Source organism: Artemia sp. Qi Xiang Cuo, chromosome 1 (assembly GCF_049724085.1).
Source record: "Artemia sp. Qi Xiang Cuo chromosome 1, ASM4972408v1, whole genome shotgun sequence".
Classification (NCBI taxonomy): Eukaryota; Metazoa; Arthropoda; class Branchiopoda; order Anostraca; family Artemiidae; genus Artemia; species Artemia sp. Qi Xiang Cuo.
Genome location: NC_142794.1, coordinates 84,631,974 through 84,653,357, shown reverse-complemented (window position 1 = coordinate 84,653,357; position 21,384 = coordinate 84,631,974). Strand labels below are relative to the sequence as shown.

Below are 21,384 nucleotides of genomic sequence, written 5' to 3'. Positions count from 1 at the left end.
ATTATTTGCATGATTATTATACAAGGAATGCTAATAATTTGGTGACGTATTATAGGAGTGGAAGTCGAGTTCGATTTCAAATGAAATATGTTGGCCAGGGGGTATGGGATTCCCTCCCAGATAGTGTTAAGGTGGCTGAACACTAGCATTTGCTTAAAAAAAGAGTGAAGAATATTTTGTTAGGGGGGTAAGGAGTCATGATTCACAGATTGAAGGTATATGTTATCGTTTATTTTTTGTTGTTGTTGTCTTCTTTTTTCCTTTTTTTCTTTTCTTTTCTTTCTTTTTTTCTGTCGTTTATGAGAATGTTCATTTGTAGGTGTTAAGAAAAAAATTAAAATTTATGTAGAAATTTAAAAGTTATTTTTAAAATAGGTGGAAATAGTTTGTGGTAACCACCCAGTGCCAGGGCATTTATGTCTTCCCATCGGCAGTTACCTATTGATCATGTTTAACTAGGTCGTTTTGAAATAAATTAATCTGATCTAATATCAGGTTTTACTGAGAAAGGAGGGGATTTTTGATCCTGGGTCTCCCAAAAATCGTTGGATAATAAGGTAAAACTTCAAGGAAGCGTTGACAGGAAGGTCGAATGCAATCAAAACACTGGTTCTCAAAAGGGAATATTAGCAACGTATGAGGAACGTCTGAGGGTATTAAGTTGAAACTTTCAAGGTACACTGGGGGGATCTTGAAGAGAGATTGGAGATTAACCAGACCCCTCACCCTCCTTCCGCGTTTTAGGTGACCCCTCTCCTCAATACTGATTGAAATTTTTAAATTTTCATTTTGTTCAAACTAGTCGAGAGGTCTAATAGCTATGCCTCCAGGGATTCCACCCCGCTACAGCCCTAAGGCAAGGATTATACATAATAAAAGTTTCTCATTGCTTACGTGCAGAATTTATGATTAGGTAAAGGGAAAATGTTTAATCCTAGGTGTATCCAAAAACGCTGAATGATTAAACATTAGAGAATGTTAAGAGGTATCTTAAACTAAATCAAAAGGTACTATTTGCATCCAGTTTATCAAAAAGAGGGGTCTGTAATATCTTAAGATCGGCTTAGGGTATTAAGTAGAAACTTTCAAGATATGTTGAATGGGGTGTTAAAGATTGTCGGAGGGCTGTCAACTCCCGTTTGATGCCCTTTTAAGCTGTCATCTTCATTTAAAACATTCGATAAAAATTTTTAAATAGCCATCTTGTTAAAAATATAAAAAGTTCAAATAATTATCCCGAAGAGGATGACATAGCCCGAACAGCTTTTACAGGAATGTCGAACCCAATCAAAACACACTGTATGCACGCTGGTTGTCAAAAGGGCGTATCAGCAATATTTAAGGAACGATTGAGGGTATTAAGTTGAAATTTTCATTGTATGTTGAGGGAGTTTTGAAGAGTAATTGGAGGGCTACCAGCCCCCTTTAATATTTATAGATACTCTCTACGCTCAATTCTAATCGAAATTTTAAAAAAGTAATTTTGCTCAAAATAGTCGAAAGGTCATAGTAATTATGCCTCCTGGGATTCAATGCTCCCCACAGGCCTAAGTGTTAGGACTGTAAGCTTTGCAATTTGTCCTTTTTAAATGTAGGACTTATTGTTAGAAAAAGAAGAAATGTTTGATTATGGGTGTGTTCAAAAAGGCTAAGATTATCACGGCGAAGCTTTGTGCATTCACGTTATTGAAATGTATACCTGCAATATCTCAAGAACGGCTGAGGGTATTAAGTTCAAATTTCCAGGGTATGTTGAAAGGTGTTTGAGGACCAATCATTTTGGGACAGTCATTTTTCTTAAGGTAGTCCAAAATTCAAATAAATATTCATCCAGGGATGACAAAAACCCCAAAGCCCATTAGGCAAGAGTTGTACGTCATAAAATCTGCCCATTATTTTTATATATGAGGATGGTTATGGGAAAAGGGAGCATGTTTGATCCTGAGCTTCCAGAAAAGGCTAAGGGAATTAATTTAAACTCTTAGAAAATTTTGAAGTCATGTCAAACAAAATCAAAACACACTATGTTCAGGAGGGTTGGTAAAAGGGCACAAGAACAATATCCAAGGAATGGCTAAGTGTATTAAGTTGAAACTTTAAAGGTATTTTGAGAGGGATGTTGAAAAGAAACGGATAGAAACCAGCCCCCCCCCGCTCTTGCCCTTTTAAATGCACCACCCCCTTAAAACTGATAGAAACATTAAAAATATATTATATTAAAATAGTTACAAAGTCTAATGACTATGCCTCCGGGGATACTATGTCCCTGTATCCCCTGGGGCAAGGAATGTAAATTATACAATTTGATACTCTTTTAGCATGCAGATTTAATGTTTTATAAAGAATGGAATTTTTTATCCTAGTTGTGTCCAAAAAGGCTAAGGAAGGTTGAGGGCTATGTTGAGCTAAATAAAAAGACACTGATTGCATCTATAGTATGAAAATCGCACATTTACATTATATTAAGAACAATTAAGGGTCTTTCAGAGCCACTACTACTACTGTGGCTGCAAACGTGACTGGTCGTGACTTCAACCATAATTACTTCCGACTGCAACAGCTTGCAACTTTAACTGTGATTGTTTGCAACTTGTGCTAGATCTGCTTGTGACTACTTTGAGGTAACGTTGAGGGGGATGTCAATCAAAATCAAAACGCACAATGAGCATGCTGATCGTCAGAAGTGCGTATCAGCAGTATGTCAGGAACCGCTGAGGGTATTAAGTTGAGACTTTCAGGGCATGTTGAACAGTACTTGAATCTTCAGAGAAAGCTCGGGGGAATATTAAACAAAATCAAAAGACACGATGTGCATCCAGGTTATCAAAAGGGTATATCTGTAATATCTTAGGAGGGGCTAAAGGTATTAACTTTACACTTTCAAGACCACTATTACTACTACTGCTGTGGCTGAAATTGCGACTATTTGTGGCAGTGACTATTTGCAACTGCGTCTATGACAACTTGGGACTACTTGCAAGTTCAACCACTTGTGACTTTGACCACCTCTACTTGAGACCAGGACTGTGCCCACTATAATAGTAAAAGTAATAATTTATTGTTACCTTCTGTACACAACAAAAATGCACTAAAGAGGAGTATAAGAAAAAAAAAACAAAAGGACATAGACAAAAATTACACACATTTACAAAGATTACGCACAATTATTGATAATTTAAACTTTTAAAGACTCATTCAGCATGGGTCAACTACTACTACTAACAACTCACCGCAGTACCAAGCCTCCTGAGGCTAACACAGCTACGCATGCTCCTCCTCCAACCCAATCTATTCAAAGCCCCCCTCTTTATACCCTCCCAGGGAGTTCCTATTTCCAATAAATCTTTCTTTATGACATCCTCCCGCCCCAGACGAGGACGACCTGCTTTCTGTTTACCTCTAGACGGTTGGCCAATCAGTAAAATCTTCGGCAATTTGTCATATTTCATCAGCAAAACTTGCCCTAACCATCTCAACCTTTCTTTCATTATAGCCCTAGAAAGCGGGAAAGAACCACATTTTTCTTACAGCCTACTGTTTGAAATACGGTCGGTCAGCCGGGTACCCAGAACAATATCTAGGCAATTTCTCCAGAAAACATCTAGCAAATCTTCATCCACTTTTCGGAGCGCCCATGCTTCACGGCCATATTTGACCACTGTCATCACTTTAGCTTCCAATATTCCAATCTTGGTTTGCAGAATTATCTTCCTATTCTTCCAAACTTTTTTTAACTGTGAAAAAACACCCTCAACCTAGTGTATTCTACTTTTAACATCTTCACTGCTTCCACCGTCTTTACTACCTACCAAGGTAAGTGAAGCTTCCCACCTGATCAATTTTTTCGTTACCGACGTCACCTTTTCATCTTCACTTATTTCTAGCCTTAGTGACTTCGTCTTCTTAACATTTATTTTCAAACCTATTCTGGCATCCTAAACTCGCAAAACCTCCAAAACTTCATTCATTTTGCTAAAAATTTCATCTAGGATGCTTAAATCATCAGCATAATCCAAGTCCAGAAGAGTTTTTTCTCCCTATTTGATTTCGTGGTCTCCCATTGCCTTTCCTGTTCTCCTTAATACTAAGTCCATGAAAATGATCCATATAAAGGGAGATAGAACACAACCCTGTAACCCTGCATGGGTCACACACTAAAAAATCTCACAACTAGTGACGCTAGGCACTTGATAGAAGGCAAGTATGTGGAAAATTGATAATTCTGTTGCAGCGGTCAGCAAACCTACGTGATAGTTCATCGGTTTTTTGACAAATCTCAAAAACACCGTACCGTCGGGAAATGTAACTAATAAGAGTCCGAATGGGGATACTAAGAAAATACTTGCAGAACCTAAAGAACAGTGATTAGATTTTCTTTTTATTAGAGGCAGAGAAAAATATCCAAAAAGGTGTCAAAAACCAAACATGTGGTGCAAAAACACATTATATAGCTGACATCTTATCAAATTTGCCTTTTACCTTGGCGGAAAGACTGTAGGATATTTCTAGTTTTTCTTTCAAAGAATCAATTATAAGCTGCCTAGTGAATCTAATTAGAGACCAAAATAGAAGGTCTAAATACCTAAGTGAACTGGAAGAGGAGATTGTAACGGGACTAACTTCGATTGTGTCATTGGGGGCGATCTCAGGTCCAAAGATAAGAATTCTGTTTCGGAAGTAGCGACTGAAAGAGTAGCGACTATATTGGGCCATATATGACCCAATTAAGTATGGTGGAATTGATCTAGTGACCACTCTAATAGAGCTATTAAATATTGCCAGACTAAGAACAGAACCTTACTTAACACCACGGCGCACACGAATACGATTACTAACAATGCCTTGCAAACGTATCCTGATTGAGGACCTCTGATACCACTGCACATAGGCAGGTACAAAAAAATAGATTAACTCTATTTCTAAAGAAAGACGGAATTCCTTGGGAGTGAAGAACGGAGTCAAAAGCCTTTGAAGTATCTACGGCGCAAACGTAAAGGTTACTTTTTGCCCTTTTATGCCTTTCAAGAATCGCTAGAAAGGTTGCATGGATGTTCTTCACGCCATGTCCTTCCCAAAAACTAAATTGGTTATCATCATGATCACATTTCATGCCATGTAGTGTCCATAATTCCATTATAGATAAGCTTCTCAAGAAGCTTGTCAATATTTGAACATACAATAATCTGTTTATATGCGTCACATGATTTCGGGCCTTTATTTTGCTTTAAAAAGCATGTTACTAGACCTTCACATAGCGCATCAGGAATATGCTGCCGGGTAATACAAGCCAGGAATAAAATAGCAAGATGCTTGAACAATTTGACTGTCCCGTATATCAGATGTTCGGATTGCAGGCCATCTGCACAAGATGCTTAACCTGGTTTAAGACGGCAAATATGTGCCTGAATAGATGCCGGCGCGATGGTGCATTGGTTTTTAGTATGATCTAACTTTGTAAACTGACCCAAAAGTATAGATTGAAATGTTGTGTCAAGAGGAGGGTAGTCGTCAAAAAATAATGCGGAAAAATTACTTTCCCAAGAGCCTAAGTTAATCGGATTATCTTCAGATGAAGCAGTCGAGGTAAGTTTTAACACGTGACGTCAAAACAGTTGGGGGCTATTTTGAATATCCCGCGAAAGATTGCAGATTTGACGCCGTTTCCATTGCTTCGCCGTTTTTCTATATACACACTTCGTATATTTGACGATTTGAAACACAGTTTATAGACAGTAAGCTTATCGCAGATCATTTCTGGTCTTCGGTCTCGGTGCGAACAAAAAGCTCCTCCCACTTATTTCTGCCTTAGCGGATTAGTCTGTTATCGTCAATCACTGAGAAATGGTTACCAAGTGCATTATTCGTAATTGCGAAAGCAGAAAAAAACTTGGTGAGCCAGCCAAGCGGTTTGCAAGTGTCCCATCTCACAGGTATGAATTAATTTATATACAAATTATGACTTAATCTATTATTTACGTGGACTCAACTGATCGGCCTATGTAGGATTTTATAAAAAAGGGGGCGGGGGGGGGGGGTTGATGAAATTTGTGAAAATAAGGAATTTTTTCTTCTTCTAATAACTGGTGGAGTAGGTGTGATGGTTTCAGGTGCGGATCCAGGTTTTTTTTAGGGGGGTGCAAAATAGGTTGATCCGACAAACATACGTTAGGAGCAAGTTTAATTAATGCAAACTTGCGTTAATTAGAGAAATTACACTACTTTAGACTACTTTAGGGGGGTAACCCTCGCCCCCCCCCGCTGGATCCGCACCTGGATAGGGTATCATTTTTTTTTTCACGTTGTAATATTTATTTTATAAGATAATAATATCAAATCATAATAAAATTTCATCGCTTTATGGCATTGTTCAAATAAAACTTATTTTTTACTTGATTATCGTCGTAAATTTATTCCTTGTCTTTCTTTCCATTCCTAAACCAATGTTATAAACCAACCTTAATGTCTTAAACCAACCTTTTGCATTATTACAGCCCACTATATATACATTCATATAAATTTATATGCAGTGTTACCGCCATACCAATTATTCTCCTTTCCTTTTTTATTCTTTAATAATAATTTCTGGTCGTTTTGAGTTTGAATTATTGTAGGCTTCTATTTCTACTGATCTTAAGCTTAATATGGCCTTTACTTTTATTTAAAAAAAACTTTCTTTTTCGTAAAGTTTTCGTAGTATATATATATATATATATATATATATATATATATATATATATATATATATATATATATATATATATATATATATATATATATATATATATATATATATATATATATATATATATATATATATATATTTATATCGGCGCGTACAAACAGCTCCTTTCATTTGATCTGCCATCAGCGGTCCAATTACCCTGGAACACGTATTTTGGCAGAAACTTTCTCAAAATGCCTTTGAAACCAACTTGAAACTTCGAAACCTATTTTTAATTCCTAAAAATATCTAATAATAGCATTACACTACTAACTACCGGTTTTCAGGTACGTATTGGAATAAATTAATTTAAAATTAGTTTCTTCAAAATTAGTGTTCCAACGTTGAAGCCAAGTTTCGCGTCCAAGAGAAATCTGACTTGTCTACCCGTGAAAAGATCTGATACCGCCTATGTTTATATCTGCCAAAACGTTCTCCGGAGCACTCGCACCCCGGTCCGGGTTTTTATAATGGGTGAGATAGAGAATGATCATACTGCTAATTATATAAACTGTGATTTGAAATAAACTGCTTGACCTTGGATAACCGCAGTCGGTTGGAACCCGAAATCAGAACTTGTGTCGATGCTTAGCACTCTGAAGTTCAACATCTTCACTCCGCCTATTTTATTTGTCCCAACTCGAATTTTGGCAAAAGGAAAAGAGACTGAAGCAGGGACCTTGATTGAATGAACTAATTCCGCAAAGTAAAAATCCAAATCGAGAGTGTTCCCGTTTATGGACGTACATAAAAATTAAATGCAATCCGGATTTCCAACAACATTGAATCTAACGTTCCCTGATATAGAGAGAGATCGAGACGATCCCAGCAAGGCTTAAAAACCGACTGAGGCTTTTGCACATCAAGAGACAGACAACAGGTAATTCGAAACTGCAAACTTAAGTGACCACTTGTGAGGATGTCGCTTGAAACCCCAACAATGATACCCTGCATCTGTTGGGCGTCCGTTAGTTCAAAATCCAAATTAGAAGTGGAGCCCAAGTTGTACATATAAGAAAACAGCTACGATTTTGGTAGCAGAAACACGCCGCTAGGAAGGGAGGAAAGTAATATTTGAGTAAGCGGTGCATTCTCATTTTTTAGATTCGTGTTAAAATCACCACAAATAAAAAATTGACTTATTTGCTGACCGAACCCTATGAATGGATTTAGAAAGCGAAGCACTATCAGTAGCAAATTTACGATAAGAGGATTCATTTTGGTAGTTCGTTGGCATATACACAAACACCAAAACAAAAGAACCAAAATCAACTGAAATACATAAATCGGAAAATTCAAAAGAGCACAAGAAAACTTCTTATTCACTACAATGGCTAGGCCGCTGGAAGGAGGACCAGAGGTCAGTTTTGTGGGCCATAAAAAGAACATATGGTCACGCAAGACCTCTAGCTGTGAAGCATTATAAGCACTTAGAAAGTGTTCAATGATGCACACAATTTCGTAATTACTAAAAAGCCCTTAGAGAGTTCCAATCTTGTCACGAGCACCGTTAATATTTTGATAAAATAACGACACGACTGAATTAGAAATCATCATCACTTAGAAATTACACGCGGGCAGATGAATTAAATCTTCCTGAGACCCCTTGAACTGGGTGGCACTTCTGAAGCTCTGGTCACACCAAGCTATAACTACGATGATTCCTTCCACAATTGCCGCACTTAACAATCTGACCTAAACATGCTTGGTCCTTGTTATTGTGATCACCTGCACATTTATTACATTTAACAGGGTTCTTACAGTCCCTTGCGAGATGCCTGAAACCTTGGCAATTAAGGCAATCCTTAGGCTTTTAATTGGCATAGTCACTCGGAATAATCAACGCTCAATCTTAATGTCAAACTTGATTGCAATAAGCAATCAAACTCTTCTTTAGTTTTACTTGAAGCTCAGCTGCGCAATTATAAGACTTCCACACCTTTTTGCACTTACAACGCTTCTATAAAGCCCTGGAATCTTGAAGACATCATAATCGAGACCAATTTTGATAATACCGGCATTTTAAGTTTTGATAAATCTGGCAAAAATTTTTAGTGTGTGGGGGGGGGGGGGGCTGCTGCAGTGGCCGACTATTCATGTACCAAATGAATACAAAATCCATTTTTTCGACTAACTATGTGTTTTACTTTATCTGCGTAGCCAATTTTCAGCGCAAAATCACGCTGGTTCTTCAGGTTATACACGTTAATATATGAAGGAATTGTTGTTAGTACAACAGGGAAGGGTGGCTGACGTGGTGGCTCTGACGGCTAGACAGTTGAGACTGGAGCCAGTGAGCAAGTTTCTTGCCTTCACACTAAGAAATTTAGCCTACAGACACACTTGTTTCAGCTTGAGGCCACAATCGTTGGTGCCTCATTTGGATATGATGGTACATCTGAGGGGTCTACGATGACAAAAAGTGGTGGAGGCTCATCGTTTTGAACTAAGCCGCTAATTATTTCATAAAGATCTGATAGGAGAGACATCACAGGGTGTGAACCTCTTCTCTTTTAAAAAATGTCCACTTGCAAAGTATTTTTACGCGTCTCGATCGAATGCTTAATTGCCTCTTTTCCAAGCAACTTTGCAGCAATTTGAATGATTGAATCCTTCTCTTTCGCAACGTGCCGTGCAAAAAGTTTGACACCGGGCACACAAAAATAGAGCCTGTCATTGCTTGATTATCATGCAGCCAGCGCTAGCTTCGCAATCGATAATCATAGACCAAGAATAAAGTTTGGTTTATTAGCAGAAAACATCACAGGTTATATCGCAATTAGCAGAACAGGCCACAGATCAGATCACTTATATCTCACGACTTATATCCAAAGCCGTCTATTAAGGGGTAAGGTAGATGATTTACTCCATACATCTCTAATAGAGCATACAGAAATTTTAGCGCCTGGAAATTTGGTAGCTAACTTGAGCTTCAAAACGGAATTCAGAGCAAAAGTCTTCAATGTAGGCATAAACTCCCTTTGATATAAAACCCAGAGTCTCCATCTAGATATGTTCATGAGGATACCATAGATACCTACTACACACCATATCATATAACATACAAATATGGTGTACCTATACCATTGATCTTGCTTTTAAACATAATTTAATAGTTATATATTGCCCCCGCTTTCGTTCTTTTTATTTACTCAATCAAACAAGAACCGTGGGGCTAATAACTGACCGTCGCAGGTGTCCCTTCCATCGGGCCTCCGGCTGTGCCTCCGTGCCTCCGGCACACCTGAAACAGCGTGTTCCTGGAAGCGAAGGAGCACAGTTTTATCTTTGGCTTATGGAAAGCGTACGGCACGTCTTTATCCTTGCAAAATAGCTGCACAATTCAACTAGAGACAACAATTATTCATTAAAGATGGCATCACCATGCAAATGATGCATGATGATGTCATTCAATAATATCTAATAATAACATTACAATCTAATAATAGTAATTATGCACATCCAGGCTTTGAAAAAGGTATATCTGCCATATTTTTGGAGCGGCTATGGGTAATAACACCTAATAATTTCAGAACCACTATTGCTAATGTGACTGCAACTCCCACTACCTGCAACTACAACAATTTGCAGCTGCAACTATGACTATTTGGGACTAGTTGCATGTGCGACTACTTATGACTCCGACTGTGACTATTTAGATCAACTAGCGTGACTGATTGTGACTTCGACTACTTGTAATAGTAACTACATTTGCGAATATTAATAAATATACTTGTAAATATACTGCAAATACTAGTAAATGTGACTATTTGTGACTGCTACTGCCTGCAACTGCGACCATTTGCAACTGTCACAGCTTCCAATCGTGATTACTTCAAACTATTAATACTTGGGACTGCCAGTATTTAAGCCTACAAATACTTACGACTGACCCTATTTGCGGTCGCAATAACTTACAGATGCGACTAAAGCTACTTGTGACTGCGAATTTGAATACAACTTGACTGCTACTGCAGCTACTTGTACCTGTGGCTTCTTGCAGTGACTAAAACTGTTTGAAACTACAAGTGCGATAACTTTTGACTACGAGTGTGACTGCAATTTGTGACTGCAAATGCTACTGCTTGTGACTGTCATTATTACTATTATTATTGCTACTACAACAGCGACTGCGACTGCAATTACCGCTATAACTTCTACTATTACAAGTAAAAGTATTAAATTGAACACAAAGAGTTTAACTGCACCCTGCTGGTCAAAATGCCATTGTGCCTACAGGTTGTCAAAAGGTTTTATATGCAACATCTCACGAATGGCTAAGACTATTAAATTACAAATTTCAATGAATATCAAAGGGGATATTGCACTTAATCAAAAGACTTCAGGTGTATCCAAGTTGTCAAAAAAGCGTATCTAAGCAACAATTTTAGAAACGACTACGGGCATTAAGTTGAAAATTTCATTGAATACTAAGAGGAATGTTACGCAAATCAAAAGACGATATGTGCATCCAGGTTGAATTAAGTAGAAACGGTCGTGAATTAAGTAGAAACGTTCCGAGAAAGTTCAGGGGGGGGGGGTGTTGAACTAAATCAATATACGACAATGTGCATCCAGGTTGTGAAAAGACCGTAGGTGCAAGATATCAGTATTTTCAAATTTTATTTAGTTTAAACTTTCAAAAATGTTGAACAAAATCGAAAGATAGTCTGTATGTTCATCTTGTTCAAATTGTGTGTATAATAGGTGAAAAATCGCAGGAACAGTTAAGCATTTAGAGAATAAATTTCAAAGAATGTTCAGGGAATATTGAAAACGATCAATAAAGACGTTATGTGCATGGGTTGTCAAAAGAGCGAATCAACAACGGCATCAGCGGCAAAATTGAAATTTAATTCACATGAGAGCAGTTAAGAAATTTTTCATTGGCATTCCCACAAAGAAGTACAAAGATGGAAAAGGCAAGATGTACTTTTTGGAGCCGTCTTCTATTTCATCAAAGCAAAGTATTTAAAGAATGATAATTTATTGAGTGATAGATTTATTTTTCAGAGGAATAGTTTAGTCCAAAGAATTCCTTGTTGTGGTTGATATCTTGAGTGTTAGCTGGACAATATTTTGTTGGGTTATTTGACCTATTTATATGTTAAAACCTTGAATCATTTTCTTGATTCTGCCAACAAAAAAGAAGTCAAGATGATTAGCATATAAATAATAGTAATACGTTTGAAGACACTATTTTACTATTTACTGTGTACTATCAAGATGCTCATGAGGACCAATTTTTGTGTCAAACCTAGAAACTATTACAGAAATAGTCAACTTAGCTTCTTTTCGGCACAAAATATTTTTTGGCGGGAATTGAAAACCGATGAAAGGATCCACGTGAAATCATATCCAATTCAAACTCTTTTTTTGGACTAAGGCAGTCCAACTGTAAGTAAAAAATCCAACTCATTAAATATACTTCAAGTTAGTAACATAATCACATAATATTAATGGTAAAATAATATTTCTAACAAAACTTTCCTTTTAAAAGGCAATGTTACTCAATAGTAAAACCGGCTAATTTTTAAAACAGCATTAAACCTGAGTCAAACTAGAACCTGTTTGACTGACTCTATGTAAAACAATAAGCTTATCCAAAAATGGGGTTCTGATCCCACTTTTTAGTGCTATTAATTAAAGAAAAACTTTCCAAAAAATAAGTTTTTAAAAGAAAATTAAAGGCCATTTTAAACTAAAGCTCAGCAGATACAAATACCTGTTAAAATTCAAACTCAAAACGACCAGAAATTACTATTAAAGAATAAATGAAACCCAAAACGAGCAGAAATTAAATAAACAATCATAGCAAAAACCATACAACAAGTAATAAAATAAATGAATAAATAGATCTTAGAGCGAGTAATGCTTAGATTGGATATGAAAATCAAGCTTAAAAAAAAAAAAAAATAGTTTCCTATTGAAGTATAAATGAAACTTAAAACGAACAGAAATTAAACAGACAATCAATGCAAACAAACATACAACAGATATTAATGTAAATGAATAAATAAATCTTAAAACGAGTGAAACTTAAATTAAATATGCAAATCAAGCTTGAAACGAACAAAATTACTACAAACAAGAGTTTGGGTATCACCTCCTTCTTTCACTGTAAAATTCTAAGACCTACTGTGTCATTAGCGCTTTACTGAAAGCCAATTTTATGACAAAAATTTTCTTTTGTACTTCATATTGAAAATAAAAATTACAATTATAGTAACATTTTGAAATGATGAGCTTTCAGCAATTAATATCATTATATATAAAATATTCAGTTTAACTTATTAGCTCTTTCTAAAGCTGTTCAAAACGACTATAGTTTCACTACAAACAGGTGTTTGGATACTGCCTCTTTCCTTAACAGTAAATAAAAACCAAAAGCCTACTGTGTCATTGGCGCTTAACTGAAAACGAATTATATTATAAATATTTTCTTAACCAGTTCTTACAGCATTGAAAATAAAAATAAAATTACAGTGAAGTAAATTCTTGAACTGATGGATCTTTCAAGAATTAGTGTCATTATACATCAAATATTCAATTTGATGCTGTTTATACTTTTCAAGACTGTTCAAGACGCATATAGTTTTCAGTAAAGCGCCAATGACGCAGTAGGTTTTAGACTTTCACAGTGAGAGAAGGTGATATTCAAACTCTTGTTTGTAGTGATTTTTGTTCGTTTCAAGCTTGATTTGCATAATCAGTTTAAGTTTCACTCGTTTTACGATTTATTTATTAATTTACATTAATATATATTGTGTGTTTGTTTGCATTGATTGTTTATTTAATTTCTGTTCGCTTTAAGTTTCATTTACACTTCAATAGGAAAATACTTTCTTTTCGTTTTAAGCTTGATTTTCATATTCAATCTAAACATTACTCGCTTTAAGATCTATTTATTCATTTATATTATTACTTGTATGTTTTTTGTTATGATTGTTTATTCAATTTCTGTTCGTTTTGGGTTTCATTTGTTCTTCAATAGTAATTTCTGGTTGTTTTGAGTTAGAATATTAACAGGTATTTGTATCTGCTGAGCTTAAATTGAAAATGGCCTTTACTTTCCTTTGAAAAAGTTATTTTTCGGAAAGGATTTTTTTTATTAATTTTTGTGCGTTTTGATTGCTAAAAGCTTCAAGTTTTTAAAAATTCCATATGTCAAAATCAAACTGTTTTAAAAAAAATCAAATTTTCATCAAAGTATCTAACCTGGTATCAAAATAACAATACCAAAGTGAACAAAAAGGTTTGTGTCAACCTCAGAGTTTTTATTATCTGATGTTTGAACTATTTTTAAGAAAATGGCTATCTCCAAATTTTATCGGATGGGTTTGGAGAAAAAGGGCGTGGGGGGGGGGGCTAATTTACCTTCGTTCTCTTTTGACTCTTCAAAAATGAACTACAACTTTTTATTTTCAATCAAATGAGCCCTCTCTGAAGTTTATACGAGCATCCCTTCTATAAGAACCATATATATCCCCAGAGTATGCTCACAACGCCTGTCCCTGGGTTGATGGGGGTTGTGTCGACCCCGGGGTTTTAATATCTGAGGGTTGAACTATTTTTAAAAAAATAGTCACCTCAGATTTTTATCGAATGGGTTTATTCATCTGACAAACCCAAAGGCGTGGAGGGGCTAGTTGCCCTCCAATCTTTTTTCACTCTGAGAAAATGAACTACAACTTTTAATTTCCATCCAAATGTACCCTCTCTAAAGTTTATACGACCATCCCTTTCATAAGAACCGCATACGCCCCCAGGACATAGATTACATTGCTTGCCCCCGGGGCCCTGTGGGGCTGTGTCGACACCGGAGTTTTGTTATCTGACCTTTGAACTATTTTGAAAAAGGGGCTTTCTCAAAGTTCTCATCGGATGGGTTTGAGGAAAATAAGGCGTAGAGAGGGGGGTTAATTGCCCTCCGATCTCTTTTGAATCTTAAAAAGTGAACGAGAACTTTCAATTTTCAATCATATGAGCCCTCTCCGAAGTTTATACGAGCATACCTTCTATAAGAACCATTTATACCCCAAGAGCAATACTAACAACGCCTGTCCCGGGCTCTGGTGGGGGGGGGGGTTGACACAGGAGATTTTCTTATCTGACCTTTGAACTATCTTTAACGAAATGGCCATACGTAAAGGAGTTTTTGTTATATGATCTTTGAAATATTTTTAACAAAATGGCTACCTCAAACTTTTTATAAGATGTATTTGGGGGAAAGGGTTTGGGAGGGGGGCTAGTTGCCCTCCGATCACTTTTGCCTCTTAAAAAGGGCACTAGAACTCTCAATTTCCAATCAAATCAGCCCCCTTTGAAGTTCATACGACGACCCCTTCTATATGAAGTGCCTCTGGGGGAAAAAATGGAGTGTGAGGTGAGGCTAGCTGGCTTCCAATCAATTTTGACTCTTAAAAAGTGAATTACAACTTTCAATGTCGAATCAAATGAGCCCTCTATGAAGTTTATATAAACATCCCTTCCATAACAACCATATATGCCCCCAAGGGATAACTTAGAACGCCGGGACTTGGGGGGTTGTGTCGACACCAGAGTTTTTCGTTATCTGAACTTTGAACTATTTTTCACAAAATGTCTATCTCAAAATTTTTATCTGATGCATTTAGGACGTGGAGGGGGGGCTACTTGTCCTCCAATCTCTTTCGACTCTTAAAAAGTGAACAAGAACTATCAATTTCCAATCAAATAAGCCCTCTCCGAAGTTTAAACGAGCATCCCTTCCTTAAGAACTATATATGCCCCTAGAGGATTACTCATCACGCCTGCCTCTGGGCCCTGGGGGGTTGTGTCGACACAAGAGTTTTTCTTATCTGACCTTTGAACTATTTTTATTGAAATGGCTATTATAAAAATGTCATCGGATGGGCTTGGGGAAAAAGGGGTGCGTGTGTGTGGGGGGGGGGGGGCTAGTTGCCCTCGGATATCTTTTAACTCTTAAATATTGAAATAGAACTTTCAATTTCCAATCAAATGAGCCCTCTCTGAAGCTTATACGAGCATCCCTTTCATAAGAACCATACGCCCCCAGGACAACGCTTGCGACGCCTATCCCCCAGGCCCTGGGGGAGAGTTTTTGTTATCTAATTTTTGAACAATTTCCAAAAACTTGGCTATCTCAAAATTTGTAGCTGATTGGTTCGGGGAAAAAAAGGCCGTGGAGGGGGACTAGTTGCCCTTAACTCTCTTGACTCTCAAAAAGTGAACTAAAACTTTCAATTTTTAATCAAATGAGCCCTCTCTGAAGTTTATACGAGCATCCCTTTCATAAGAATCATACAAGCCCTTAGGACATAACTTAGATCGCCTTGGGCCATGGGCCCTGGGGGGGTTGTATTGACACCAGAGTTTTTCTTATCCGACCTTTGAACTATTTTTAACAAAATTCTATCTCAAAATTTTTATCCGATGAGTTTGGAAATAAGAAGGCGTGGGGTTGGGGGATAAATGCCCTCGGATCTCTTTTGACTATTAAAAAGTGAGCTTGAACGTTCAATTTCCAATGAAATGAGCCCTCTTTGAAGTTTATACGAGCATCCCTTTCAAAAGAACCATATATGCCCCAGGGAAATAGCTTACAAAGCCTGCCCCCGGGCCCTGGAGGTTGTGACAACACCTGAGTTTTTGTTATCTGACTTTTGAGCAATTTTCTACTTGATGGCTATCTCAAAATTTTTATTGGATACAATTGGATAAAAAGGGGTTTGGGGGGGGGTAGTTGCCCTCCAATATCTTTTGACTCTAAAAAGTGAATTAGAGCTTTCAATTTCCAATCAAATGAGTCATCTTTGAAGTTAATACGAGCATTCCTTCCATAGGACCCATATATGCCCCCAGGGCATAAATTACAACGCCTGCCCCCGGGTCCTGGGGGGTTTTATGGACACCGGAATTTTTGTTATATGATCTTTGAACTATTTCTAACAAAACAGCTATCTCAAAATTTTAATCGGATGCATTCGGGAAAAAAAGGTTTGGGGGGAGGGGGGAGAAGCTGATTACCCTCTAATATCTTTTGACTCTTAAAAATTGAACTAGAACTTTCAATTTCCAAGCAAATGAGCCCTCTCTGTGGTTTATACGAGCATTTGTTCCATAAGAACCATATATGCCCCCAGGGCATAACTCAAAACCCTTGTCCTGAAGACCGTGGGGGGAGTGTCCTACTCAAACATATAATTTCCAAAACTTTCAACTACGTTGAACAAAATGGCTATATCAAAATTTTGATTGGATGTGTTTTGGGAAATGGTGGGCGTGGAAGGGGTGTTAGTTGTCTATTGGATGTGTTTGGGGAAAAGGTAGGCGTGAGAGGGGGGTCAGTTGCCCTCCAATCACTTTTGACAATTAAAAAGGGCAGTAGGCCTTTGAATTTCCAATCGAATGAGTCCTTTTTGAAGTTTTTACGATAACGCTTTCTATAAAAAGCTTATATGCCCCCTGGGCATAACTTTCCACCCTTACCCTAACTGCTCTGGGGGAGTGTCCTCCTCAAAAACATAATTTCTATCTGAAAATCAATTATGATGAACAAAATGGCCATCTCAAAATTTCGATTGGACGTGTTTCGGGAATTGGTGGGTGTTGAAGGGGTGTTAGTTCCCTTCCAATCACTATTGACCCTTAAAAAGAGCACTATAACTCTCGATTTACAATGGAATGAGCCCCTTTTTAAGTTTCTACGACAACCCCTTCCATATGAAGATCCTCTGGGGAAAAAAATAATAAAACATTGGAGCCGTATGGCCTTTACTATAGGCAACGCTATAGCGTGGCAACGAACTGTAAGTAATGAGCGACCCGACTCAATGGTAACCAAAACTCTAAAAACCGGAATTTCGATACCAATAGATACATCAAAAGAATCAGATTTTGATTTCAAATATATAAGTTTCATCAAGTTTAATCTTACCCATCGAAAGTTACGCGCCTGAGAAAATTTGGCTGATTTTCGAAAAAAGGGAGAAAGACCCCCTAAAAGTTATAGAACCTTAATGAAAATTACACCATCATATTCAACGCATCAGAGGACCCTACTGTAGAAGTTTCAAGCTCCTATCTACAAAAATGTGGAATTTTCCATTTTTTGCCAGAAGAAAGATCACGGATGCGTGTTTATTTGTTTGTTTTTTTTCGCCGGGGATAATCGTATTGACCCATAGTCCTAGAATATCGTAGGACGGTTCATTGAAACGGAAATTAAAAGCTCTAGTGCCCTTTTTAAGTGATCAAAAAAATGGAGGGCAACTAGTCCCCCTCCCTCGCTCATTTTTTTCTCAAAGTCACCCAATAAAAATTTCGAGATAGCCATTTTGTTCAGCATAGTCTAAAATCTAATAAATATGTCTTTTAGGATGACTTAATCCCCCACAGTTCCTAGGGGAAGGACTGCAAGTTATGAACTTTGCCCATTGCTATTGGTATTGGTATTTATATTGGTTATTGGGAAGTATACATATTGTATTGGTTATTGGGAAGTATACAGACATTTTCCGGAAGGATTTTTTGCTGGTGGGGGGGGGGCTGGAGGAGGGGGGTACTCGGGAGAATCTTTCCGTGGAGGATGTTTCTTTGGGGTAAGGGACATTTCTATGAAAGGGGCGCCGGATTTCCAAGCATTATTTAAAAAACGATCAGAAATTAGATAAATAAAACAAGTTTTTTCAACTGAAAGTAAGAAGCAACATTAGAACTTAAAACGAACAGAAATTATTACGTATGTGAGGGGGTTCTCCCCAAAGTCAATACCTCGCTCTTAACGCTACAGTTTTTTTTAGTGCTTTCAAAAGAGCTATCTATTCTAATTAAACGGCCGTTGTGATTCAGGGGTTTGTGAATTAAATTTTTTTTAAACTTTTAACGTAAAGAGCGTGATATTGACTAAGGGGAGAACCCCCTCATATACGTAATAATATATACGTAATAAAAAAAAACAATAAAAAAAACAAGCGAAACTTTTAAGAACGGAATTTTCATGTCATTAAATGTATCAAAAGAATGGGCTTATAATGCTGATTCTAAATATATAAATTTTATTAAGTTTAGTATTACTCATCAAAGGCTACGAGCCTGAGAAAATTTACCTGATTTTCTAAAGAGGGGGGAAACATCCCCTACAAGTGAAAGAATTATAATGAAAATCACACCGTCAGATTTAGCGTATCAGAAAATCCTATTACATAGGTTTCAAGCTCATATCTGCAAAAAACTGCAACTTTTTATTTTTAGCCAGAAGAAAAATATACGAATATAGAAGTTCGTTACGTAAGTTAATTTGTAAATAACGTCAGAGCCAAATTTAGAGACAGCCATTTAGAAAAATAAAAGTAAAATTTTCATGCAAATTTTGTTTACTTATTCAATGATGGTGAGCCAAAATAAAAGCTGCATCAACTGAAAAACGTTCAGAAATTAAAATAAAAAAAACAAGTTTTTTAACTGAAAGTAAGGAGCGTCATTAAAACTTAAAACGAACAGAAATTATTCCGTATACAAAGGGGGCTGTCCCCTCTTCAGCGCCTCGCTCGTTACACTAAAGTTTGACTCTGTCTCACAACTTTATTTTTTAAACAATAAAAACTTTAGCGTAAAGAGCGAGGCGTTGAGGAGGGGACAGCCCCTTTCATATACGGAGTAATTTCTGATCGTTTTAAGTTTTAATGTCGCTCCTTACTTTCAGTTTAAAAAACTTGTTTTTTTTTTATTTCATTGAAAACAAAAGCTATGATGGCTAGACCATGCTCTACGAATGACATCATACAGATTGCCGAAGGTTATATTTTTTTGCCGCCTTCCTGGGTTCAAAAAAAAAATTAAGTTATCTCCGAGCAGGAAAAAATAGGCGATAAAAGAGGATCTAAATGCTGGTGATACATCATCGGAGGGGTAAAAAAATTTAGATTTGAGTATATTGTAGTGAAGGAGGAGCAAGCACCGCTGTCTTCCTTAGCCTCTGGTGACTTGGTGCTGCAGTGAGTTCCTAGGAGTAGTAGTAACAGCAGTAGTTGTAGTAGTAATAGCATCAATGCAACAAATTGGTTTATTTAATTACCTTCCCACTATTTTAAAAAGTATTTGGAGCAATAAATAGTTATAGTAGTTCTCTCAGGGGTGGATCCAAGATTTTTTTAAGGGGGGGGGGCAAATAGATTGATCCAATAACCTTTCGTTAGGAGCAAGTTTAATTACCGCAAACTTGCGTTAACTAAGTAAATTATACTACTTTAGACTAAGTTAGGGAGGGGCGCGCGCCCCCCTCGCCCCCTCTGGATCTGCCACTGAGTTCTCTCGGTGCAATCCAGTAGTTATGACCTCTCGGAAAAATACTGAATAATATAATACTACTTGTCCTGAGTGTTTAGATGGGTGGATAGGGTCGATCAATAGCTTTAACATACAATTATAGAGTAAAACTTTTTGTGGCTAACCAAAAATTTATTTGAATGAGACGCAGAAACACAGAACACAGAAACAAGTCTGATGGGCACATTATCAGAATTTTCAGTTTGTCAAGCAAAAAAAATGTAGCCAAAAATTTCTTAATGTTGCTTCACTTTTTAACATTTCAAAAAATTAAATAAAACTATGATTTTCAATTTGAACCTTCTTATTACAGGTTCGTATTACAGGGAAATGTTAACCTTCGCTAATTAGGTGTAGAGGTAAATTTTCTTAATTTTGGTTCAGATGTTCAGCTCCCTGGTATTCTCCTTATTGTAAGATATGATTACAGTTGATACTTACGTTATCTTGAACTATTACTCCAACCAGAGGTGGTCCAAACCATGATGGTATAATTCCCAATCCGTTTGTTATTCCAAAGAGTAATCCTAGAAGATTTTTTTTTTCATATATAAAAAAGTAGAAAAATAATGCTCAGCCTATTAAATTTGGATCTAATGATTTATTAAGAGAACTTTCACAATTGTCTATCTAATTATGTCCAATGTATTCGAAAGCTAGGATAAGTAAAATGAATCATTGTCACAAGCTAAAGTAGACTTTTGGCTTGGTAATAAACAAAACTATTTCTGGGGGTTTAATAGGTTTAAAAAGAGATAAAAAAAAATCAGAAAGAAAATATGCATTTGAATTCAAATTAGTATTGGGTTCTGATGGTTACATAGCTATTAGTGGAAAGTGAATATGCATACATTTTTATTTTGTAGTTTTTAGATCTCCTTAGTAAGTACGTAGATGGTTTTCAAAAGCTATTAGTAGGGGCAAGATACGGAAAAAAAATGGTCGAACCAGGAAAAATTGGTACAGAAATTATTTTTGCACCACTGTGTTTAGAAAAGAGAGCTATACAACATATCAAAAATCTAAATCTCCATCCCATTGCAAAATTTCCTTTTTTTCACGTTTTTTGCGCCTATTTTTTAGATACTTCCAGAATCCGAGAATGAGGAACCGTGAAAAGAAAAGTAGTTTATTGATGGTTTCCCTTTTAAGAAACGATTGTTTTTGTGCTCTTTTATTATACAGAAACTTAACGTTTAATTATTTAATTCTTTTTATTTTTTGTTTTTGTTTTTTTTTTATGTAAAAAAAAAAAAAAAAAAATCAAGCGACACACGATCACAGGGTATTTTTCGAAGAGGAGCACGAATTTTCGGTCTATTTTTCCGCATCTG

The 21,384-nt window shown here is 36.6% G+C and overlaps 1 protein-coding gene across 1 annotated transcript in view; it reads right to left on the bottom strand.

The window, feature by feature from the left end:
* LOC148956836 (putative inorganic phosphate cotransporter) overlaps window positions 1-21,384 on the bottom strand; it is a 122,317-nt gene that overhangs the window by 1,722 nt on the left and 99,211 nt on the right. The window contains exon 9 of the mRNA XM_089096550.1: window positions 20,492-20,577. Within this exon, the coding sequence (XP_088952676.1) occupies window positions 20,492-20,577 (86 nt within the window). The remainder of the gene's footprint in view (window positions 1-20,491; window positions 20,578-21,384) is intronic.